This window comes from Echinops telfairi, unplaced genomic scaffold (assembly GCF_000313985.2).
Source record: "Echinops telfairi isolate 266 unplaced genomic scaffold, ASM31398v2 ScPeMD7_7407;HRSCAF=8445, whole genome shotgun sequence".
NCBI lineage: Eukaryota > Metazoa > Chordata > Mammalia > Afrosoricida > Tenrecidae > Echinops > Echinops telfairi.
The window spans coordinates 7,451,247-7,471,268 of record NW_022111307.1 but is presented as its reverse complement, the minus strand read 5'-3'; the positions used below and the strand labels follow the sequence as shown (position 1 = coordinate 7,471,268).

Genomic DNA, 20,022 nt, shown 5'->3' with positions numbered 1-20,022 from the left:
CTGAAGTTGGTTCTGATGTAAGTTGAATACCTCTTTTAATTGTAAGATTTTTTTTCAATCGTCCCTGCCATGTTGTCCGTGCCATTATATGTAAACCCACAGATGAGTTTTAACATTGAATGTAGTAGCTATATACTAATAAGACTAACCTGAATATGTCGTAAGTTAAGGACGGTGTATAATAAAATTCTGTAATGTCTAGAAGCTGTACGCATTTTTTCTTTTCTTTTTTCTTTTTTTTTTTTAGGCTTTTGAAGTCAGCTGACTTCAATTTCTCCAGTCAGGTTCCGTTTTGGATATAATTGATGCGCTTCATCTGTTGACCCCTCTTTTCCCTGCCTGTGACACAGCTCAATCAGTTAGCAAATATTTATTGCATATTCCTTAATTGTGAAGCCTGGGGTTATGGCTGCTGTAGGCCACACACAGTCGGGCTGTGCTGCTGCCCGGAACGTTGCCTTGAGCAGCCTTGGCCTATGTTCTTTGTTGTTTGACCAGGCACTACAGTGAGTTTCTTTAGTTTCTGAGAAACTCTATAAAGATGGTTACATAGACTTAGATTCTGCCTTCGAGCAGATTATAGTCCCTCACTGACCACCTTGATAAGGACAGGACAGGCACAGAAAAGGTGTTGCAGTGACAAAACGAGTGCTGGCCTAGGCGCTGGGCCTGACTTTGAGACATCATTTGACCATGTACTGGGTAACTCTAGTTACATCAGTGAAGCTCTTTGAAACTACCGCTTCTTAATCTGGAAAATGAGAATAATACCCCTTGTTTGTTCCCTCTCTCGTGCTCTCTCTGGGTTTGAGTGTTAAATGGTATAATAAGTATATATGAAAGCTCTTTGTTATATAGTATTATATATATCATTATAAGCTGTTATCATTTACAGCTATGTCCTTACATTTATGTGATAATGATGTAAGTTAAGGATTCTCGGTGGTGCAGTGGTTAAGCGCTCAACCGCTAACTGAACAGTGAGTGGTTCAAACTCACCAGCTGCTCCATGAGACAAGGCGAGCCCCCCCGGAAAGGTGTCCTGCCTGGGAGTCCCTATGGGGAAGTTCACTGGCGTTCTGTAGGGTCACTGTGAGTTCAAATGGACTCGACAGCCATGGAGTTTGGGGCTGTTACTAGTTGTCCAGTTGATTCCTCTTCGCCATGACCCCGGATGCGAGTAGAACTGCTCGGAAGGGTTTTCAAGGCCATGGTCGTTCGGAAGCAGGGTGCTAGGTCTGTCTTCTGAAGCACCTCCGGGTGGGCTCGACCCCTCAGCCTTTGTCGAGTGTTCTAGGCCTGCTTACCTATGCGTGCCACCAGAAGGCTCCCTGCATTGGTATGACACTTCACATTTAACCCGTCCTCCCGACAACCCAGTGAGGTAGAGCAAGCAGTGTTTGCTGTTTCTTTGAACATTTGGAGAAGGCAACTTTCCCAAGGTCCTACAGCAAGCAGTTGGAAGGAGGTTGGGCTGGCACTTCATTTCTGACTCCCGGACGCATCCCCAGCTTGAACGGACGGAACCAACTTAGGTGGGGCTTTCGGGAGAGATCTTTTGGATTGAGAGCTCCTCCTTAGGGGAAGGACATCACTAGAAGGTTCCCTAAAGGTCACCGTTGTCATGCCTACCATTTTGAAAATAAAACTTTAATTTGTTCTCTTTTACATTTCCACATGCTATCCTTCCTGAAATAAGTGCAGCCATTAGTAGACTACAAGTGACGGCCTCCCCCGCTCTGTATTTGTTGGTACATATGACTGTTGTAATTTTTCTTACTTGGGAACAGAATATATCTTCTAAAATCCCTCTTTTTAAATTTCTCAACTTCATTTAGGACAAAGTAGATGCTGGCTTGCCTACAGCAATTGTAAGTATACTTTAAATAACCTCTTTTAAAAAAGCTTTTTATTTTACAGGGTTTTCTTAGGTTATCCTCATAATGTTTCAAGTTATTACATAAATTATTGAGATAGTAAACTCATGGGTCATTTTCCCTGCCAGTAATCAAGTTTAAAATGTATCCCTTCCCCCTCCCCCCCTAGTCTATTATTACCCTTTAGGCTTTTGTTTGAGAGGCAGATAATGGACTAAGACTCGATTTTTTGGCTTAATATGGATGTGGTACCACTCTGCACCTCCTGGAGGTGACTTGTCCTCCGCTCCGTTCTAGGAAGTGGAAAATAGCATTTGGCTAAACCACTCTGGGAAATAGTACGTTGGATAGCCCTGGGCTCCATTGCCAAACCTGCCCAACATGAATCTCTGGCGTGATTATCGAGAACTGGAGGATACGGACAACTCTCTTTTTCTCATCTTCCTCCAGCTGCTTCCTGTAGTCGCTTAGTAGTCAGTCTTTTGGTGAGGAAATGGCCTGGATTTTGAACATTTCAGGTGCCTCTTGGCCTCTGCATAAACTGGAAAAGCGTTTCTCATCGCTTCATCACAGCTTACTGGGATCTCTTAGGGGAGCAATAAGTGCCGTCAACTTGATCTCAGCTTTCGAGTTTTCTTTTCCTTTTAGTTGCCTTAGAGGAAGCTAAGTGGCATGTATTTGCGTATAATATCGAACATATGATACTTTGACATTGTTACCCTTAGAGTAAATTTAGAAGGATTCCCAGAAATAAAATATTCTGAGTCTCATTTCCCCTTTCGCCTCCTAGATGAAATTGTCCCTATTTAAAGTAGTTGGTATGCCATCTGGTGCTTAGAGGAAGCAAGACCGAAATATTCAGCTGTGATTACTTCAAGGTCCTGGATGTACTATCTTAAAAATGTTATCTTCCATTTTGTTCCCAGGCAGTGTCCAGTCTGATAGCAGTCGGTACCTCCCATGGATTGGCTTTAATATTTGGTAACTATTTAAAGTACTTTCCTAATTTCAATTGTTAATCCTCTGAGTGTTATAATGTTCTTTAACCATAGTGTATAAAGTGTACTTTCTGCTGGAGCAAAACCAGGGAAAGGCTGAAAAGGAACAGGCAACAGCTCGACACAGTTAAAAATGATTGGACTCAAGCTTCCTTGTGTTTCCTGTTGTGAGGTCATTGTCTTCATCATGAACGCTAGGCTCTCAGATCTCCTCGCAGACCTGGAAAAAAGCAACAGAGAGCTAAAAGGAACCTGGCCTTTGGTCTTATCTGTCTGTTGACACTAAATCAGACCTGACTCATGGGTTTTCCTAGAAGATCTTTAGGGAACGATTTTTCAGATGAAGTTCCGTTTCAGTGAGGAATATTGTGGCAGGATTCCTTGAGGCTACTTTGATCAAAGAATCACAGCTTGGTTTCTGTGGGCCTTGCTTGTTGTTTATGACATGAATAATTTTCCATAGATTTTGAACAACTTGACTCACTATTTATGAATTCTCTGTTATGTCAAAAATCTTCATTTAACATGATTTTAATACCTTGTATTTGAAAAGGTTTAGATTTAGATAATAGAGTTTTATCACGTGGGTTCCAGAAAAGTGGAGAAAGAGATAAAATGATAAAGTTACGGACAAGTAACAAGTTTAGAATCGATTTCTTAAATAATACACTTTTCCTTATGGTTGATATGTGTTCATAATAAAAATTTAGACAATATAGCGGAATAAGAAGCTGTATAATAGACCCTAAATTTTACCATCAAGGAAAACCCTCTGACATTTCTGAGTAGTCTTCTTGTCTTTTCCCCCATGCATGACTCCACATATGTACACACATTTCCATTATAACGGGCATCTTTCCATGTAATCATTTGTTTAACTATAATGTCATTTTTAATGACTTTTGGACATTTGGGTTGTTTCTAAAACAGTAGCTTGATGTTACTGAATCCTTTGTGCACCCGATTGCTTCCTTAGGACACGTTCCTAGGACTGGAATTGCTTGGGCCAGACTTTAATATGTCCTGCATACTTCCCCTCAAGAAAAGTTTTGTAAGCCTGCCCTCCTGTCACTTGTAGGAATGCTTGTTCCCCTGTTGGGCATAATTGGATATTAGATGGACTGAATTTTGGAAAAGAAGCTTAGAATATCTCTTGGTTCAGTCTTCTTATTTGATATATGGGAAAACAGCACTGGGGCGGTTGTACAGAAAGAGTCAAGACAAAATGTACAGAGTCAAGGTCAGGATCAAGAATACTGAATCGTAGATCGCCACCATGCTAAACAAGAGGAGGCAGACTACAAAATAAATGAAGAGATGAATGGAGGCACAGAGGTCAATGAAGACAGGATGGAATGCAGGCCTTTCTCTGGCAGCAGAGGGCATGTGGATGTTTGGGTTCCTGCTCAACACCGCTCACTTTCTTTAACCCCCTTTCCTTTCACACCACGTGGTGAGAATTGTGTCTACTTACGCATAGCGCTTATTGCAAACAAATTAAAATGAATACCTGGAAAAATAAAAGCTAACAGAGGAGAAAAATACTGCGTAACTTTTTTTTGATACTGCCCATCTCTTTAATTTCCTTGGGCCTACTTGCTGATTTTTGTTCTTCAACCTAAATCACAGATTTCTTGTAGATGAAAACAGTACTGTTTTTAACTGCAGTCTCAGGACAAACCAAGTATGTCAAAGTGAACATTTTCAGGGGAAAGAAAAAAAATCACAAATATTCTGGCTGTACTTTAGATTCTAATAATGCAGCTAGTAGATTTTATTCACCATTGTTTGTAGAACTCCGATGTTTGAACAGTGTGTTTTAACATATGGACTAACAGTATGCTTGAAAGCCCAAGAACAGATGGCAGCGTACAGTAATGGGAATGTGAAGTGCCCACATTAGAGCTCTGGCTTAGATTGGGTCTCTTTCAAACATCTTTGATGATCATAGGGAAAGTGGAGCAGAAAGGACTATATTGTTTAAGTAACCTTACGTTTTCTTTGAACAGGAGGTCTAGGTCATAGTAATCATTCTAAGTGATCTTTACAGACTTCTTAAATGTTGGTCTCTGCTGCCTGTTCTCATGGCCTTACAGATACATGGCATTCCTTACATGTCTTCCCTTAGCTTTATACTTCCCTGCCATCGAGTTGACGTTGACTCATCGTGACCCTACAGGAAGGGTAGAACTGCCCCTGTGGGTTTCCGAGACTCTATATCTACGGGAGCCGAAAGCCCCATCTTCCTCCCAAGGAGCAGCTGGTGGCTTCGACTGCTGACCTGCGGGCTTGCAGCCAGTGCATAACCACCACGTCATTAGGGCTCCGTTTTACCTATATACCTCCGTACAGGGTCTTAACAGTTCCACTCCTTAGTTGTCCATTTTCATGGGCTAAGTCAGTGCCCTGGTGGGGCAGTGGGTAAGCGCGTGGCTGCTCACTGAGAGGTCAGTGGTTTGAGCCCCTCAGCCACTCAGCAGGAAGAAGCTGTGACAATCTGCTCTTGTGCCTATTACAGTGTGGAAACCCTCGGGGCCATTGCTCTCCTCTGTCCTCTAGGGTCGTTGTGGGGCTGACCTGACTCAATGGCAGTGGGTTTGAATGTGAGTGCGTGGTTAGTAGATGATCTTAGGCCATTGTTTGGTTTCTCAGGCAGTTATATTTATGGTACTGTAATGTAAAATTGTACATTCTTTTTCCCCAAATCTGAATAGAACAACCAATACTAGAGACATCTACCAATCATATTAAGTATTATTGCCGCAGATAAGTACAGCTTGTTATTTATACTCTTGAAATTTGACCTGTCTTTTTTCAGTACTTCTGGACTGATTTCTTGCTTTTCTCTCTCTCTCTTGATCTTTCTTTGATGGATTCAAAAGGAAAAGGTATAGTAATTTCAATTTGCATGAGTGGTTTCTTTCTTCTTCTTTTTTTTTCTTAACCTTTTTAATGTTGAAAGAGAATGCTATCCAATTACAGTTGATGCCCTTTTGTGAAATGCTTATTTAAAAAAAAGCCAATTTAAAAAACTAAGTCAAAGTATTGCTAGAAATTATTGGTAGTACATGTACACTTTCAATGTTGTGTTCTAACTGAGGATATGTATATTTCCCCTTCTAATTTTTGATAGCTTTTCCCAATGTGTGTGTGAGAGAGAGAGAGAGAGAGAAAGCCCAAGGCCTTTTCCTTGAGGAAATATTTGCCCATTGGAGATCTGCATCATTTTCTTTGGCATAAATTATATTAATACTGGGTCATGTAATACTTAAAGTTTTAAGGCACCTATGAAACAACCAATGAATATAAAATTCTTCTATTTGTAAAACTTTCCTCTAGCTTTTGCAGTTGTCTCACTCATAGTTACTCAATGAGTTTTTGAGAGCAGCTCGTCTTTGTGAGGCGTCCTGAGGCATCCATTCAGTTCTCATAGAAACAGTGTTGTTAGCTGACAGGGAGCGGCTTCCAGCCCATCGCAGCCCCGCACATAACAGAAGGAAGCCCTGCCCGGCCCTGCACCCTTTTCACAGTGGCTGCCATGGCTGAGCCCATTGTTGCAGCCGCTGCGTCAGTCCGTCTGTCTCGTTGAGGGCCTTCCTCTTTTCTGCTGCCCCTCCACTTTGCCAAGCATGATGTCCTTCTCCAGGGTCTGGTCTCTACTGACAACATGTCCAAAGTGCATGAAACAGAGGCTCACCATCCTTGTCCTTCTTGCAGGACAGATCGGTTGGTTCTAGTGGCAGTCCGTGGTACTTTCAGTACTCTTTCCCAGCACCATAATTCAGATGCATCAATTCTACTTTGGTCTCCCTTATTCATTGTCCAACTTTCACATGCACATGAGGCAATTGAAAATACTGTGGCTTGGGTCAGGTTGTCTAGAGAAACAAACCAATGACACTCCTACATGAATAACAACTTTATATCAAGAAGGCATTGCAGCCCAGGCCAACTCAAGACCAAGAGTCCGATACTAGTCCATAAGTCCCTTTTCAGACTCCTGTAGCCGCATGCTAGTGACACCGAATGGTGAACCGAGAAGCAGAAGATCCACAGGTGGGAGCAGGGTTGCGTCAATCCAAAGGTTGGTGGAAGCATGGCAGGGCACCGATAGCTCTCTGGGTTGGGGGTCCACATAGGGTCACTCGAGAAGGCAGACAGTCCAGAGAAGTTGCCATGAGGAGGAAGGCGAAGTACCAGAGAGAGCGTCTCTTCCTCTTGCTCTTATACACAAGCCTTGTGATGTCAAGGAAGTAGTATCAATAGGCTGTGACTTGATTGACAGGCTTAACTCCTCCCTAGCTAGGAGTGTCTAGTTGACCGAATCCCAAACTGCCACACACACCTTGGTCATAAAAGTGACATCTTTGTTCTTCAGCACTTTAAAGAAGTCTGGTGCAAAAGATTTTCCCAGTTCGATCAACACTCCATTTGATTGTTTGGACTGCTGCTTCCATGAGCATTGACTGGATCTAAGCAAAATGAAGTCTTGGAAAACTTTGATCTCTGCTCTGTTTTTCATGATGCTGTCTGCTGGTCCAGTTGTGAGGATTCAGGTTTTCTGTACGTTGGGTTGTAATCGTACTGAAGGCTGCGGTCCTTGATCTTCACTAGGGAATGCTTCACGTCCCCTTGGCTTGTAGCAAGCAAGGCTTTGCCATCTTCACATCATCTCCAGTCCCGATGCCATGCTCTTAAGTCCATCAGCATAGAGATGGAATACGTGTAGTGAAAGAATGCAACCCTGACACACACTTTTCCTGATTGATTTTAAACCAGCTCCTTACTCTGTTTGTCAAACTGCTTCTTGGTCCATGTACATGTTCTGTGTAAGCACAACAAAGTATTCTGGAATTCCTTCGTCTCAATGTTATCGTAGTTTGTTATGACCCATACAGCTGAATTCTTTTGCACAGTCAATAAAACACAAGTCAGCATGCCGAGCAGTTTTACCTTCAGTAGTTCATAACCACTTTGTATACACATTGCAGTTCCCTTACATGCCATCACTTATCCTACTTCCTTCCTGTGTTTCCTGTTTCCATTCCTCCTCCTTTCCTAACCCTCTGAACTTTGCCCCTTTGATTTAAAATGTTTGATTATACTGACACAAGGATGAGTTCATTTCTAGACCTGCAAGGTGACTAAGGACCGTAGTCTCGGGGGTTCCATCAGTCTCTGTCTGACCAGTAACCCTAGTCTCTTCTGATGTGGAGTTGAGTTCTACGTTTTCCTCTCACTGTATCCAGGACCTTCCAATGTGATCCCTTTGTGGAGCAGTGGGGAGGGTAGCCAGGCACCATCCAGTTTTTCTGGCCTCAGGCTGGTAGACGCTGAGGTTTGTGCCGCCCGTTACTCCATGGACACATTCTCTCCACGTGGCTTTCAGTTTTCATCACCCTTCTTCCCTCTGGATGGGGAGTCAGCTCCATGCTTTTAAGCACGGAATATTCTGAGAAGATCTACACTAAGCAAAATGCCCTCTGAAAGATGTCGTAATTAACGGGGTAGATATACCAGTCATTTTATGCCAACAGTGTACTCATTGAATGCTTTTTGCAAGTTTTGCAACCACACCCTCCTCTCAAGCTATTTTTCTAGCACACTATGTTAATATTTTTATAACAACATTTTAAAAATTAGCATAGAGTTCTTACGAAAATACCTTGGAGCGAGCACATGGTTGCCAAAAAATTGTGTAATGCATGTGGTATTTGTGTAAAAATGTGGCAATTCATTACAGTGTTCATGGATGTGCATTTTGCAATAACTGTGACATGTTTTCTTCATTACTAAACTACACTATCATGATTACTGGTAATCTTTTATGTCTGTACCATTGGGTATTTTTCACACTCGTGCTGTGAAATGGCCTTTCACCAACGTAAGGAGCCCTGGTGGCAAAGTGGTTAAAGCACTCAACTGCTAACTGAAAGGTGTAGGTTCTTAGCTAATGAGAGAGACAGGCTGTGGGGAGGGCTCTGACCTTCAGCTTTCCCCTTTCTGTCCTTGCTCTTTTGTTCTTGCCTTGTAGCAAGGGCATCTGTGTTTTACAGAGGCTCAGTGTATTTTGGCCAGCACTTTTCAAGGAATTGCTGAGAATGGTACAGAGCGTTGAGTTACCTTGGCAGGACGAACCTCTCCAGTAAGACTCGGCTCTTCTTGCCACAGAATGTCTGCTCTTTCTAAACCGAGTCTAAATTATAAAATAGCAAGTTGTGCCAACATAGCACCATAAAGATAGCAATAAGAATTGATAAACATCTTGGAGAAATTAAAATGGATTACGTTTTGTACCCAGTCTATTGCTTCTTCACCATCATCTGCTGCAGCTGCCTTTAAAAATATGTATATGAATGCAATGTATAAATGAATTTGTGAAGGGGCCATTTGCATTTTTGAAAGATAGTGAATTGGCTCCTTTGTGCAGTACTGATTTATTCCTCTTGCAACACATTGTGAAGCAAGAGGTATTTTCTGCATCTTCTTAGGTGAGGCGAGCAAACCTGTGAGGAATTATGGGACTCTCCCCAAATGACCTCGGCTTTGAGCTGCGGGGCTTACAACTCTGCACAACTCTCTGCAATAAGGAGGGGGATTAAAACCCAGGTGTCTGGTTTCATGGATTTAAATGAAGATCACAAACGCGTGAAAACCAAGGCACGCTTGAGAGTGCTTTCATTCACGCAGACCCGAGGGACGGGTGAGGGACGTGAGCTTCATAAACCGCTCCTGACGTCTTGACTAGCTTGCTATCCGATAGTTTGCATTTATGACAAGAGTCAAGACTCTACTAATGGACTATTTTGTGCATTAATGACGTGTGTCTGGCAGTAATGAGTGCTGGGATGGGAGGCAATGGTAATACTGGGTATGATGATTAAGGTGGTGTGTCAGTGGCTTGGCAGTTATATAGCGATACAACTTGGCGGTTACACCATTGTCATGATGTAATTTGGCAGCAGCTTAATGACGTACTCAGCCTCCAGTTTGTGATCTGATGTGGTCCTTCGCCATTTTGGCATGATGCTGATTTTTATGTATTGACCTGCTCTTTGACTTGTGACCGTGTTGATAAATGCGGAGTGGGTGCACTCATTTCAGGGGCTCCCCACGGTGATGGCCTAGCTCCCTGTCTTGGTAGCCCGTGCAGGAAAGCACGATTGCATGCGAACTTGATCTAGAAGTCAGCTGTGTCTGTCTCTCCTTGGTTTCTTTCATTGCCACTTATTTTTGTGTGTGCATATTTCCTCTTCCTAAATGATACCTTTTTCCCCTAATTGAGCCTACACTGGGACTTTAAAAAGTTCAGGGGGAATTCCAGTACCTTTCAGTTCTCATTTTCTATGAACTTTTTGAAGCCCCCTCATAGTTTAATTTTTTTAAATACTCTCATTTTAAGAACACGTTGGGCCATATGCCAGAAAGCACCTTTATGGGTTTATGGATTTCAGTGCAGGCATTAAAGGGGACCCAGGCAGTACGCTACACAGAACCTCTCTGCCTGTAGGCAGACAGCACAGACTGAGCGGCTTCTTGGTGAGACGAGCAAGACATTTCATACCAGTCTCTGTCTTTGTTCTCTGACAGACGTTCACTCCTCCTCTTGCCCATATGCATAACGCAGAGGAAGGGGGAGACAGAACATGATCGCCCCACTTCTGCATCATGACAGTTTGCAAAATAAGATAGGTGGGTAACCCACTAGTTCTTCCAAGTGGCCCTAACAAAATGAGGGTCCTGGAAAACGCTCTTTTAGGCAGAAACTTTCAGTAGAGCCAAGTAATGTGTGATGCCAAATTTAGAGAGGAAAATTAGAGACCAAAGGGAAGTTTGAACAATTGGAATGGAATTGGGGCAAAGAGGGGTATACAGAAAAGGGGCTGTCTAGGTGTATTAAACAACTACCTGCGGTTCTGCAAAACTCTCTTCAGACTCCCTGCCATGGAGTCAGTCCACGGAGTCATCCGACTCCGTGCAGGACTCTGAGACGTGAGCCGTTAAGGGAGGAGAAAGCCCAGTCTTTCTCCTTTGGAGCTGCTGGTGGTTTTGAACTGCTGACCATGAGGATTGCAGCCCAGTGTGTAACCACTTACTAGATGTGAATAAAAGTAATTCCTTTTGACATAAATCAAACCATTTACCTGAAGGAGCTTCAAAAAGCTTGTGGAAAAATAGAATTGAAAGCTAGTTGGAACACAGAAAACCCAGGACAGATGATCCCTTCAGGACCAGTGGTGAGAGTGATACTGGGAGGGTGGAGGGAAGGTGGAGTAGAAAGGGAGAACTGATTACAAGGATCTATATATAACCTCCTCCCTGGGGGATGGACAACAGAAAAGTGGGTGAAGGGAGATGTTGGGTAATGTAAGATCTGATAAACTAATAATAATTTATAAATTATCAAGGGTTCATGAGGGAGAGGGGAATGGGAAGGGAGGGGAAAATGAGGAGCTGATACCAAGGGCTCAAGTAGAAAGCAAATGTTTTGAGAATGATGATGGCAACAAATGTACAAATGTGCTTGACACAATGGATGTCTATATGGATTGTGATAAGAGTTGTATGAGCCTCCAATAAAATGATTGAAAAGAAAAGCTAGTCGGAATTAATAGGAATTTCCCTCAAACTTTTAAAAACCTCCTCGTATTTACAAGTTTTATTCTTTTTTGAATGTTTGCCCAGGGAGGCTAAACTCTTAAATGATGTTTAAAAATGTTGAATGCTTTCTCTGTGCCTGATACTATACAGCCATTAATTGTTTTAGAACTCAGAGGAGAGGAATTACTTTTTGAGCCAGTTTATGAACTCAGAAAAATTCTCTTACAGTATTCATTTTGGATCAGCAACAAGACTTAACCTATTATTGAATCTTTGACTTTGACTTGAGAATGTAAGACGTTCAGCTTTTCCTGGGGACTAGATTTACCCCTACAGAAGGAGACTCGGGCTGCTCGGCGGGGCACCAAGCTCACGGTTCGGGGTGGTGGTGGTGGTGTGTGTGAATTTCCAGGGGAGCCCTCGTACAGTGGCTTCCAGGTTGGGCTGCTACCCAAAAGGTCAACAGTTGGAAACCACCAGCCACTCCGTGGGGGAAAGAAGAGGCAGTCTGCTCCTGTAAAGAGTTACGGTTGCAGAAATCCACAGGGCCAGTGTTTCGGTGTCCTGTAGGTCACTGTGAGTCAGCATCAACTCAATGGCAGTGCGTTTGTTTTCGATTCTGTAGTCCAATAGGGAGGTAAGACATATACCAAACTCGCACGTAGGTGTCTGCGGGCGGCACAAAGATGTGCTGGAGGAATGGAGAGAAATTCAGGCTGTGGAAGTATCGTGCTTTTTTTTTTTTGCCTCCCCCCCACCCTTCCTTTTTCTCCTGAACAGTTAGTTTTTTAAGTCATGTCTTACTATATTTAAAATTTTAATTTTAAGTGTGTACAATAATGAACTCTATAAAAAGTAAACTTTGCCTAGAAGAATTTCTTTTAATTATGAGATAGTCGAGTGTATCGAATGCTTGAGTGCCTACAGGAGGTGGTTAAGCCAAGGTCTCTGCCCTTAAAGAACTTCATCTAGTAGTGATAGGAGTTAATTGGTTCTTAGTATCCAAATGATTTTGCTCGACAATAATATGCTTTAGTACAAATATTTCCGCTACAATTTTATTTGCACTCTTAATTTGCTTAGTAATTCTTTTCTTTACGAGTAATAGCAATGTAAATTTTCAGCCAGATACTAAAATAATGCATTTTGAGTTTTGAAGATTAAAAATCATTTCAAAGCTGATGGTATTCACTGATGACCTTGCATGTTTAAAATAAGACAAATGCATGTCAAGAAGGGGCAGATGAGAGCCAGTTGGTTTACTCAGGGAGAGACTGATTTCTTACGGGTTGTTTGGACTTATTATTAGCAGATTTTGTATCACGCTTCTTTGGAAATCCATGCCTCAGTGCCTTTTCTTTTTACTCCTTCTGTGGCTAATTTTGAACTCAGTGTCCTGCATCTCATAGATTCTTAATAAAAATATTTTAAAATAAACCTAACTTCACCGTCACATCTTTTCATTCTCACCACATCTCAGGGCTTTGAAAACACGTAAGATCTGTGTTCATTAATTATCATGATTAATTGTCTTCCAGTTCTTCATTTGACGTACACAACTTTCTCTAGATCAGAACCAGGCTTTGCGACTCTGTCTGGGGAGCACCAGTGTTGGGGGTCAGTACGGGGCCATCTCCGCCCTCAGTATCAACAGTGACTGCTCACGGCTGCTGTGTGGCTTTGCCAAAGGGCAGGTAAGATGGGAGCATCCTTTGATCCATGCGATAATGTTAAAATCAAAGAAAAAGCATTCAGTGTCTCTGGATCAATATCTTGAAGACCAAAACATGTATTATAAAATGCCACATCCTTATAGCTAAATGGAGATTGCTCAATCAGACTTTTGTCTTTGTTGAAAAAAACTGAATAATTATTATTAACTGAACCAGTGTCTTTCATTTTTAATATACTGTTTTCGAAGGAGCTGCAGTGTTGCAGTGTTTAACATGCTCAGTTGCTAACCAAAAGGCCAGAGGTTCAAACTCACCAGCTGTTCCTTGGTCAGAAGATGAGGTAGTCTGCTTCTGTAATGGTTTGCAGCCTTGGACACTCTGAGGCAGTTCTACCCTGTTCTGCAGGGTCGCTGTGACTTGGAATGGGCTCAGCAGTGCGTGGTTGGGACCGGGGCTGGTTTGAATGTCTATATAAGTAATCATCTTTATAACCCAAGCTGGGGGTTGTATAAAATGTCCTTCCAGCAGTCGTTGCGGTTATTGGGCCCTGCTGAAGCTGTTGAGACTTTGTGACCCCCTATGGCAGAGTAGAACGCCCCACCAGGGTCCGTAAGCTGGAATCTTTATGGGAGCTTCCTCAGAGTTGTCTCCATAATTGTGAGTGCTCTTAAAATACACAATATTCTGCTTTATATATTCTTATCACCATGTTCCTGGGCAACTATTTTGGTGTTTCTTTCTAGTTTTGGAACTGGCAGTGAGTTCTCATTTTCCCATCTTCTAACGTATATACCACTAGCTGGTTGGGAAGTAAGCCTTTTCTGTAGCTTTTATCAGTGCAAAGCAGATCGAATCATTAAAGAACTTTCTTTTACCTCTCTGTAGAAGAATATTATATATCTCAAGAGAAAAGTGGGGCAGGTAGGATGGAGGGGTGTCAGAAGATGAAGTAAAGGCCCCATGCTTTAATGAATCTGTAGTCTCTAGTTATGTTTTAACTTTATAGTTCTTTGTCTGTAATGTTTATAGACCAGGAATAGATTATATTAGTCAGAAGGCAGGGTACTTAAGTCTAGAAAAGAGCAATAAATTTGTTTTAAAAGCACTTAGTTGTCTTACAGATCACCATGTGGGATTTGGCTGGTGGAAAACTTCTCAGATCAATAACAGATGCTCACCCTCCAGGAACAGCCATCCTGCACATCAAGGTAATGTCTTTGTTGTCTTTTTCCCTAATGATTTGTATGATTATGCCTTTCTATCTGTTTTTAAAGTAAGCGTCTCCCTGATCATCAGAAGTCCAAAAAGTGTTCTTAACATGAAGCTGAGCGTTACCTTATAAGTAGAATCCGTGACACTGTGCCATTTTCTATTTGACTAGTCCAAATGTTCAAGTCATGCTCAAACCAGGGATGGCCAGTGTGGAAGTATTCAGTTTTAAGTTGTACTGAAATCTTCATAAATTAGCAGCCACAAGGGCAAATGGTTACGGTCCTAGACTAAAAGTTGGCAGCATACACAGGCAGCTCCCTGCTAAAAACCCCAGGTGTAAAAGGTCCTTTTCACCTTTCGTTTGGTTCCACTGAGTTTTTACTGCTGAGGTGGTGTGCTCCGTCAGCGTTGGGGGGAGTCGTCTGAGGTTCAAGGCACCAACTGCGAAAGCCCCAAGGTTCAGGCTGTGTTTAGAAATGCGTCTGTTGCTTTCCTTTCCTTCAGGTCTCTAAAGGGAATATGCATTCAGATCCCATTCTCGGCTTTGTTTGCAGACCTGAGGCGGGAGCTGTCCCACAGCGTAGGGTTTACTTACATATAAATACACTCATTTCTAAAGACCAGTGTGAACTTTGTGTTTTGCTCACTTTCTAGTCCATGTTCAAAAGCGTACAAAATAAAGAACTGTACCGAGGGAAGTCTAAAATCCGGCCTCCTAGATTTTAATCGCGTGCACATTTGGTTGCTTGGCTGGGCAGAGCTTACGCTGCCAGACAGGTTTTTAAAGTCTGCAGGCATCTGGAGTTTATGTGCCTGCATCTCCATCTGGGGCAGTTACAGAAAGGCTTTGTAACAGTGTCGATGACCAGTACAAGTACCCGAGAGAGAATGTGGCCTTTCTCAAGGACCGTGGCAATTATGTCCTACCTTTTTTGCATTGATGTGTGCCAGCTTCTAATTTGTCGTCGTTGCTGGTAGATATGATTTACCTCCCTAAATAGACTAACTTCTCTGAAGCCAGGGTCTTGATCTTCGTTACTTTTGTGCGTGACCCATTGTAGCTGCCCACTAGCTGTTTGGCTGCAGGACTAGTTGGTTGGTGGTGTTTGTAAAAGGCCAGCCCTTGTATTAAAGAGAAGACACACAAATCTGGGGGACCCCATAGGAAAGAGGAGAGATGAGGGCAGAGAGAGAGAAGAATGCAACTGGGATGAGCAGCGTTGCGGCAACAGCCATTGTTTGGTTGGGAATGGTGACGCCGGTGGTTTGCGCTGACCCTGTGACGGGGGAGGGGGGAGGTAGCAGGAGAGAGACGAAGGAGGAAGTCGGAGCCATGGGTTGACCACAGCCTCTGGCACTTGCCCTTCGGACTCTTACCCCCACATCCCATCAGTAACAATTGAGGCTTCATCCCAAATCCACGTAGGGTCCAGGCCCTTCAACGTGCAGTTTCATTTTCACAAATTACCCTGATGAGTCAACATGCAAGGGGGAAAGTTTGTGGGAAAATGCCATGATTTAATTCTGTTAGTCCATGAGCTTTTTGAAGCCCCCTTGTACTCGCTTTGGTTTCATGGTTGTTTGCAGACATGCGTTGAGCAGAGTGGTCAAAAAAATTCCCAGGCAAGGCTGGGTCAGAATTCACTAATCCAGTGTTCATGGAGGCTTTCTAGGATGTAACTCCTGTGAGCCATGAGCATTGACTCTATATTTGTTTTAAGACGACTGTCTATACATACACTGTGTGTAAGCCTTAGTGATGCTTTTGGGTAAGCATTGGACTTAGGGCTAGATTCGAACCCACCAGCTGCTGCTCGGGACAAAGCCGAGACTTCTAGGGCCAAGTGGGGCTCCTGCACTGTGCCTGAAATGGGAGGGGGCCAAAGGAGGAAGTTTGTAGTGGCTGATAGGAGCTCTGATGGCGTAGTGGTTAGGAGTTGGGATGCGATCACGAGGTCAGCCGTTTGAAACCACTGGCCAGTCTCCAAGAGACTGATGGGGCTTTCTGCTCCCCTCAATTGATATTGTTTTGGAAACTCACAGGAAGCAGCTCTGCCCAGTTCTACAGGTCACTGTGAGTTGCCGTTGACTTGATGGCAGCGAGTTTGTTTGTTTGTTTGTTTATTTCCCCCTAGCGCCTCAGCCATCTCTGAAAGCATGACAGCATGTGGTCTACGGTGGCCCCCAACCTTGGAGTTAGGGAGGCTCAGCACTGGGAATGATGCTGTCATATGAATTCTAGCTCCTCAGTTTCTTTTTCTACCTCATTCACCTTCAGCATGCCTCATGACCTTGGGCTGTTACCGTGGACATTGTTTATTCTTTGCTATTCTGAGTCTTCCAGATTATGTTTCTATAGCTGAACTATATTTTGTCTGGGAAGCCGTGGTGGGAGAGTGGTTACGCATTGGGCTGTGAGCTGCATGGTCAGCACTTGGAAACCATCAGCTGCTCCTCGGGAGAAAGACGGGGCTTTCTCCTCCTGAACACAGTTACAGTCTTGGGAACCCACGGGGGCTGCCAAGAGTTGGCATTGACTCCGTGGCAGTGGGTGGGGTTTTGGAGGAAGATCACGGAGGCAGGTTTCGGGGAGCATTACATAAAAAGGGCACCACCCACCTCTCAGCGTGCTGCACCGGAGTGGCGTAAGGTTGCTCTGAGGCTCCAGTGGTGCCAGCAGCATTTGAAACCCGTGGCAGCGGGTTTCAGCAGAGCTTCCAGGCTGAGACAGACGAGGAAGAAAGGCCTGACAACCTGCTGTTGGAAATTAGCCGATGACAACCTTATGGATTAGGAGAGATTCTTGTCCAGTGTGAGCCCCTGGGTTAGAAAGCAGTGCATGATAACCCCAAGAATGGGCTCACACATACCAATAATCTGAAGGCAGTGCAGGGCTAGACAGGAAGCACTGTCTGGTCACCAAGAGCAGAAGGTTGCCTGGAGTCAGAGCTGAGTTGATGGCTCGTAATAGCTGGCGTATTGGTTATGCATTGGGCTGCTCACTGAAAGGTCAGCAGTTCGAAACCACCAGCTGCTCTGAAGGAAGAAGACGGCTTTTTACTCCTGCAAAGAGTTACAGCCTCAGAAACTTGCAGGGGCAGTTCTACCCTGTCCTTTGGGGTCCCTGTGAGTTGTCACCAACTCGATGACTGAATTTGTGGGCTTTTGTTGTTGTTGTTTTTTTTTAACAGCAGCATAAAAAGTTAAAATACTTAAAATGGCAGTTTATTCAAGAAAACATATTCAAACAAGTGTCTCTGTCTCTCACCGCCATCAAGTCAGTGCTGACTCATGGCGACCCCTGTGGGTTTCCGGGCTGTCACGGTTTATGGGAGTAGAAAGCCGAGTCTTTCTCCTGCAAAGCTGCTGGTGGCTTCAAACTGCTGACCATGCGAATCACAGCCCAACACATAACCACAACACCGCCAGGGTTCCCTTTCAAACAACTTTATTTTCCAAAAAGTACCCAATATCTTTACTGTGCCTGTATTCGTAAGACCTGCTGTTGTGTGCTTGCCAGTCGATTTCCACTCATGGCCACCCTGTAGGACAGAGTGGAAGTGCCTTCTTGGCTGTAATCTTTATGAAAACACACTGCCAGCCTTTCTTTCGTGGAGTGAGTGATTGAGTGCATTCATTACTGGAAACAACTTCATCAGTGTACCGCCAGGGAACCTTTCTAAAAACCAAGCAACTGGAGATATAGTTAAAGTGAATCTATCATGCACTGAAGACAAAATGAGTGCATAAGCAAATGTGGTGAAGAAAGCTGATGGCGCCAGGCTATCAAAATATATAGCATCTGGGGTCTTAAAGGTTTGAAGATAAACAAGCGGTCATCAAGCCAAGAAGCAACAAAGCCCACATGGAAGAAGCACACCAGCCTGTATGATCAGGAGGTGTCAATGGGATCAGGTATCAGGCATCTAAGACCCAGAATAAAACCATACCCAATGTGAATGAGGGGGGCATGGAGTGGAGACCCAATGCCCATCTATAAACAATTGGGCATCCCCTCACAGAGGGGACACAGGGAAGAGATGAGCTAGTTAGGGTGCAGTATAGCACCGATGAAACACACAACTTTCCTCTAGCTCTTTGGTGCATCCTTCACCCTAGTATCATGACCTCAATTCTACCTTATAAGAACATGCACACTGCTCCAGATAAGAGTCTGCAATATGGGGAATCCAGGATAGACAAACCCCTCAGGGCCAACAAGGACAGTAGAGATACCAGGAGGATTAGGGGAGGGTGGGGGGAAAAGGGGGAATCAATTACAAGGATCAACCTAGACCCCCCTCCCAGGGGGGACGAATAACAGAAAATTGGGTGAGGAGCGATGGAGGACGATGTAAGATAAGGAAAAAATAATCTATAACTTATCAAGTGTTTGGGAAGGAGGGGAGGGAAGGGGAAGAAATGGGGAGCTGATATCAGGGGCTCAAGTGGGAAGAGAATGCTTTGAAAATGATGATGGCAGCATATGTGCAAATGTGCTTGACACATGGAGGAATGTATGGATTGTGATAAGAGGTGTAAGAGCCCCTGATAAAAGTTTTTTTTTTTAAGTGAATGTATCCTCTTCAAAGAACACTGATGAGTTAAACATTGGGCCACTGACTGCAAGATTTGGGGTTCAAGCCCGCTAGCAGATAGCCTCATCGTTCTCCCAGGGAGTGGCTGGTAAACATGAGTCTCTCTGCTCCCATGAAGATTTACCGTCTTGGAAACTCTATCTGGGAAAAAAAGAAAGACACCATCCACCCTCCCGACCCAAAAAACCCAACCACAACCCAGCTCATTACGATTGAGTCAGTTCTGCGTCATAGCCGCCCTATAGGCCCGTCTCTGGGTTTCTGACACTACACATCTCTTTTTTAAAAATCATTTTATTGGGGGCTCAGACAATTCTTATCACAATCCATGTATGCATCCATTGTGTCAAGCACATATGTACATTTGTTGCCATCATCATTCTCAAAACATTTGCCTTCTACTTGAGCCATTAATATATGGGCTGCTCATTTTCCCCTTCCCTCCTCCTCCCCCCTCCCTCATGAACCCTTCATAATTCATAAATTATTATTTTGTCATATGTTACACTGTCTGACGTCTCCCCCTGCCCTCTTCTCTGCTCTCCATCCCCCCTTCTCTGCTGTTCCATCCCCCAGGGAGGAGGCTATACATAGATTCTTGTAATCGGTTCCCCCTTTCTACCCCACATTCCTTCCACCCTCCAGCCATCGCCACTCTCACCACTGGTCCTGAAGGAGTTATCTGTCCTGGATTCCCTATGTTTCCAGTTGCTATCTGTACCAATGTATATACGCTGGTCTAGCCAGATTTGTAAGGTAGAATTGGGATCATGATAGTGGGGCGGAGGAAGCATTTAAGAACTAGAGGAAAGTTATATGTTTCATCGTTGCTATCCTGCACCCTGACTGGCTCATCTCCTCCTCACAACCCTTCAGTAAGGGAGTGTCCAGTTGCCTACCGATGGGCTTTGAGTCTCCTCTCTGTACTCACCCTCTTTTACAATGATGATTTTTTGTTCTTTGATGCTTGATACCTGATCCCTTCGACAGCTCGTGGTCACACAGGCTGGTGTGCTTCTTCCATGTGGGCTTTGTTGCTTCTGAGCTAGATGGCTGCTTGTTT

The 20,022-nt window shown here is 43.7% G+C and overlaps 1 protein-coding gene across 4 annotated transcripts in view; it reads left to right on the top strand.

Moving 5' to 3' along the window:
• The window catches only part of VPS8 (VPS8 subunit of CORVET complex), a 285,882-nt gene that overhangs the window by 30,443 nt on the left and 235,417 nt on the right, over window positions 1-20,022 (top strand). For 3 of the 4 annotated variants that reach the window (XM_045296423.1, XM_045296426.1, XM_045296422.1), the window contains exons 6-10: window positions 1,839-1,871; window positions 2,804-2,858; window positions 5,758-5,763; window positions 13,046-13,170; window positions 14,271-14,357. In XM_045296423.1, the coding sequence (XP_045152358.1) occupies window positions 1,839-1,871; window positions 2,804-2,858; window positions 5,758-5,763; window positions 13,046-13,170; window positions 14,271-14,357 (306 nt within the window). The remainder of the gene's footprint in view (window positions 1-1,838; window positions 1,872-2,803; window positions 2,859-5,757; window positions 5,764-13,045; window positions 13,171-14,270; window positions 14,358-20,022) is intronic. The other variant, XM_045296425.1, reaches the window with a different exon arrangement.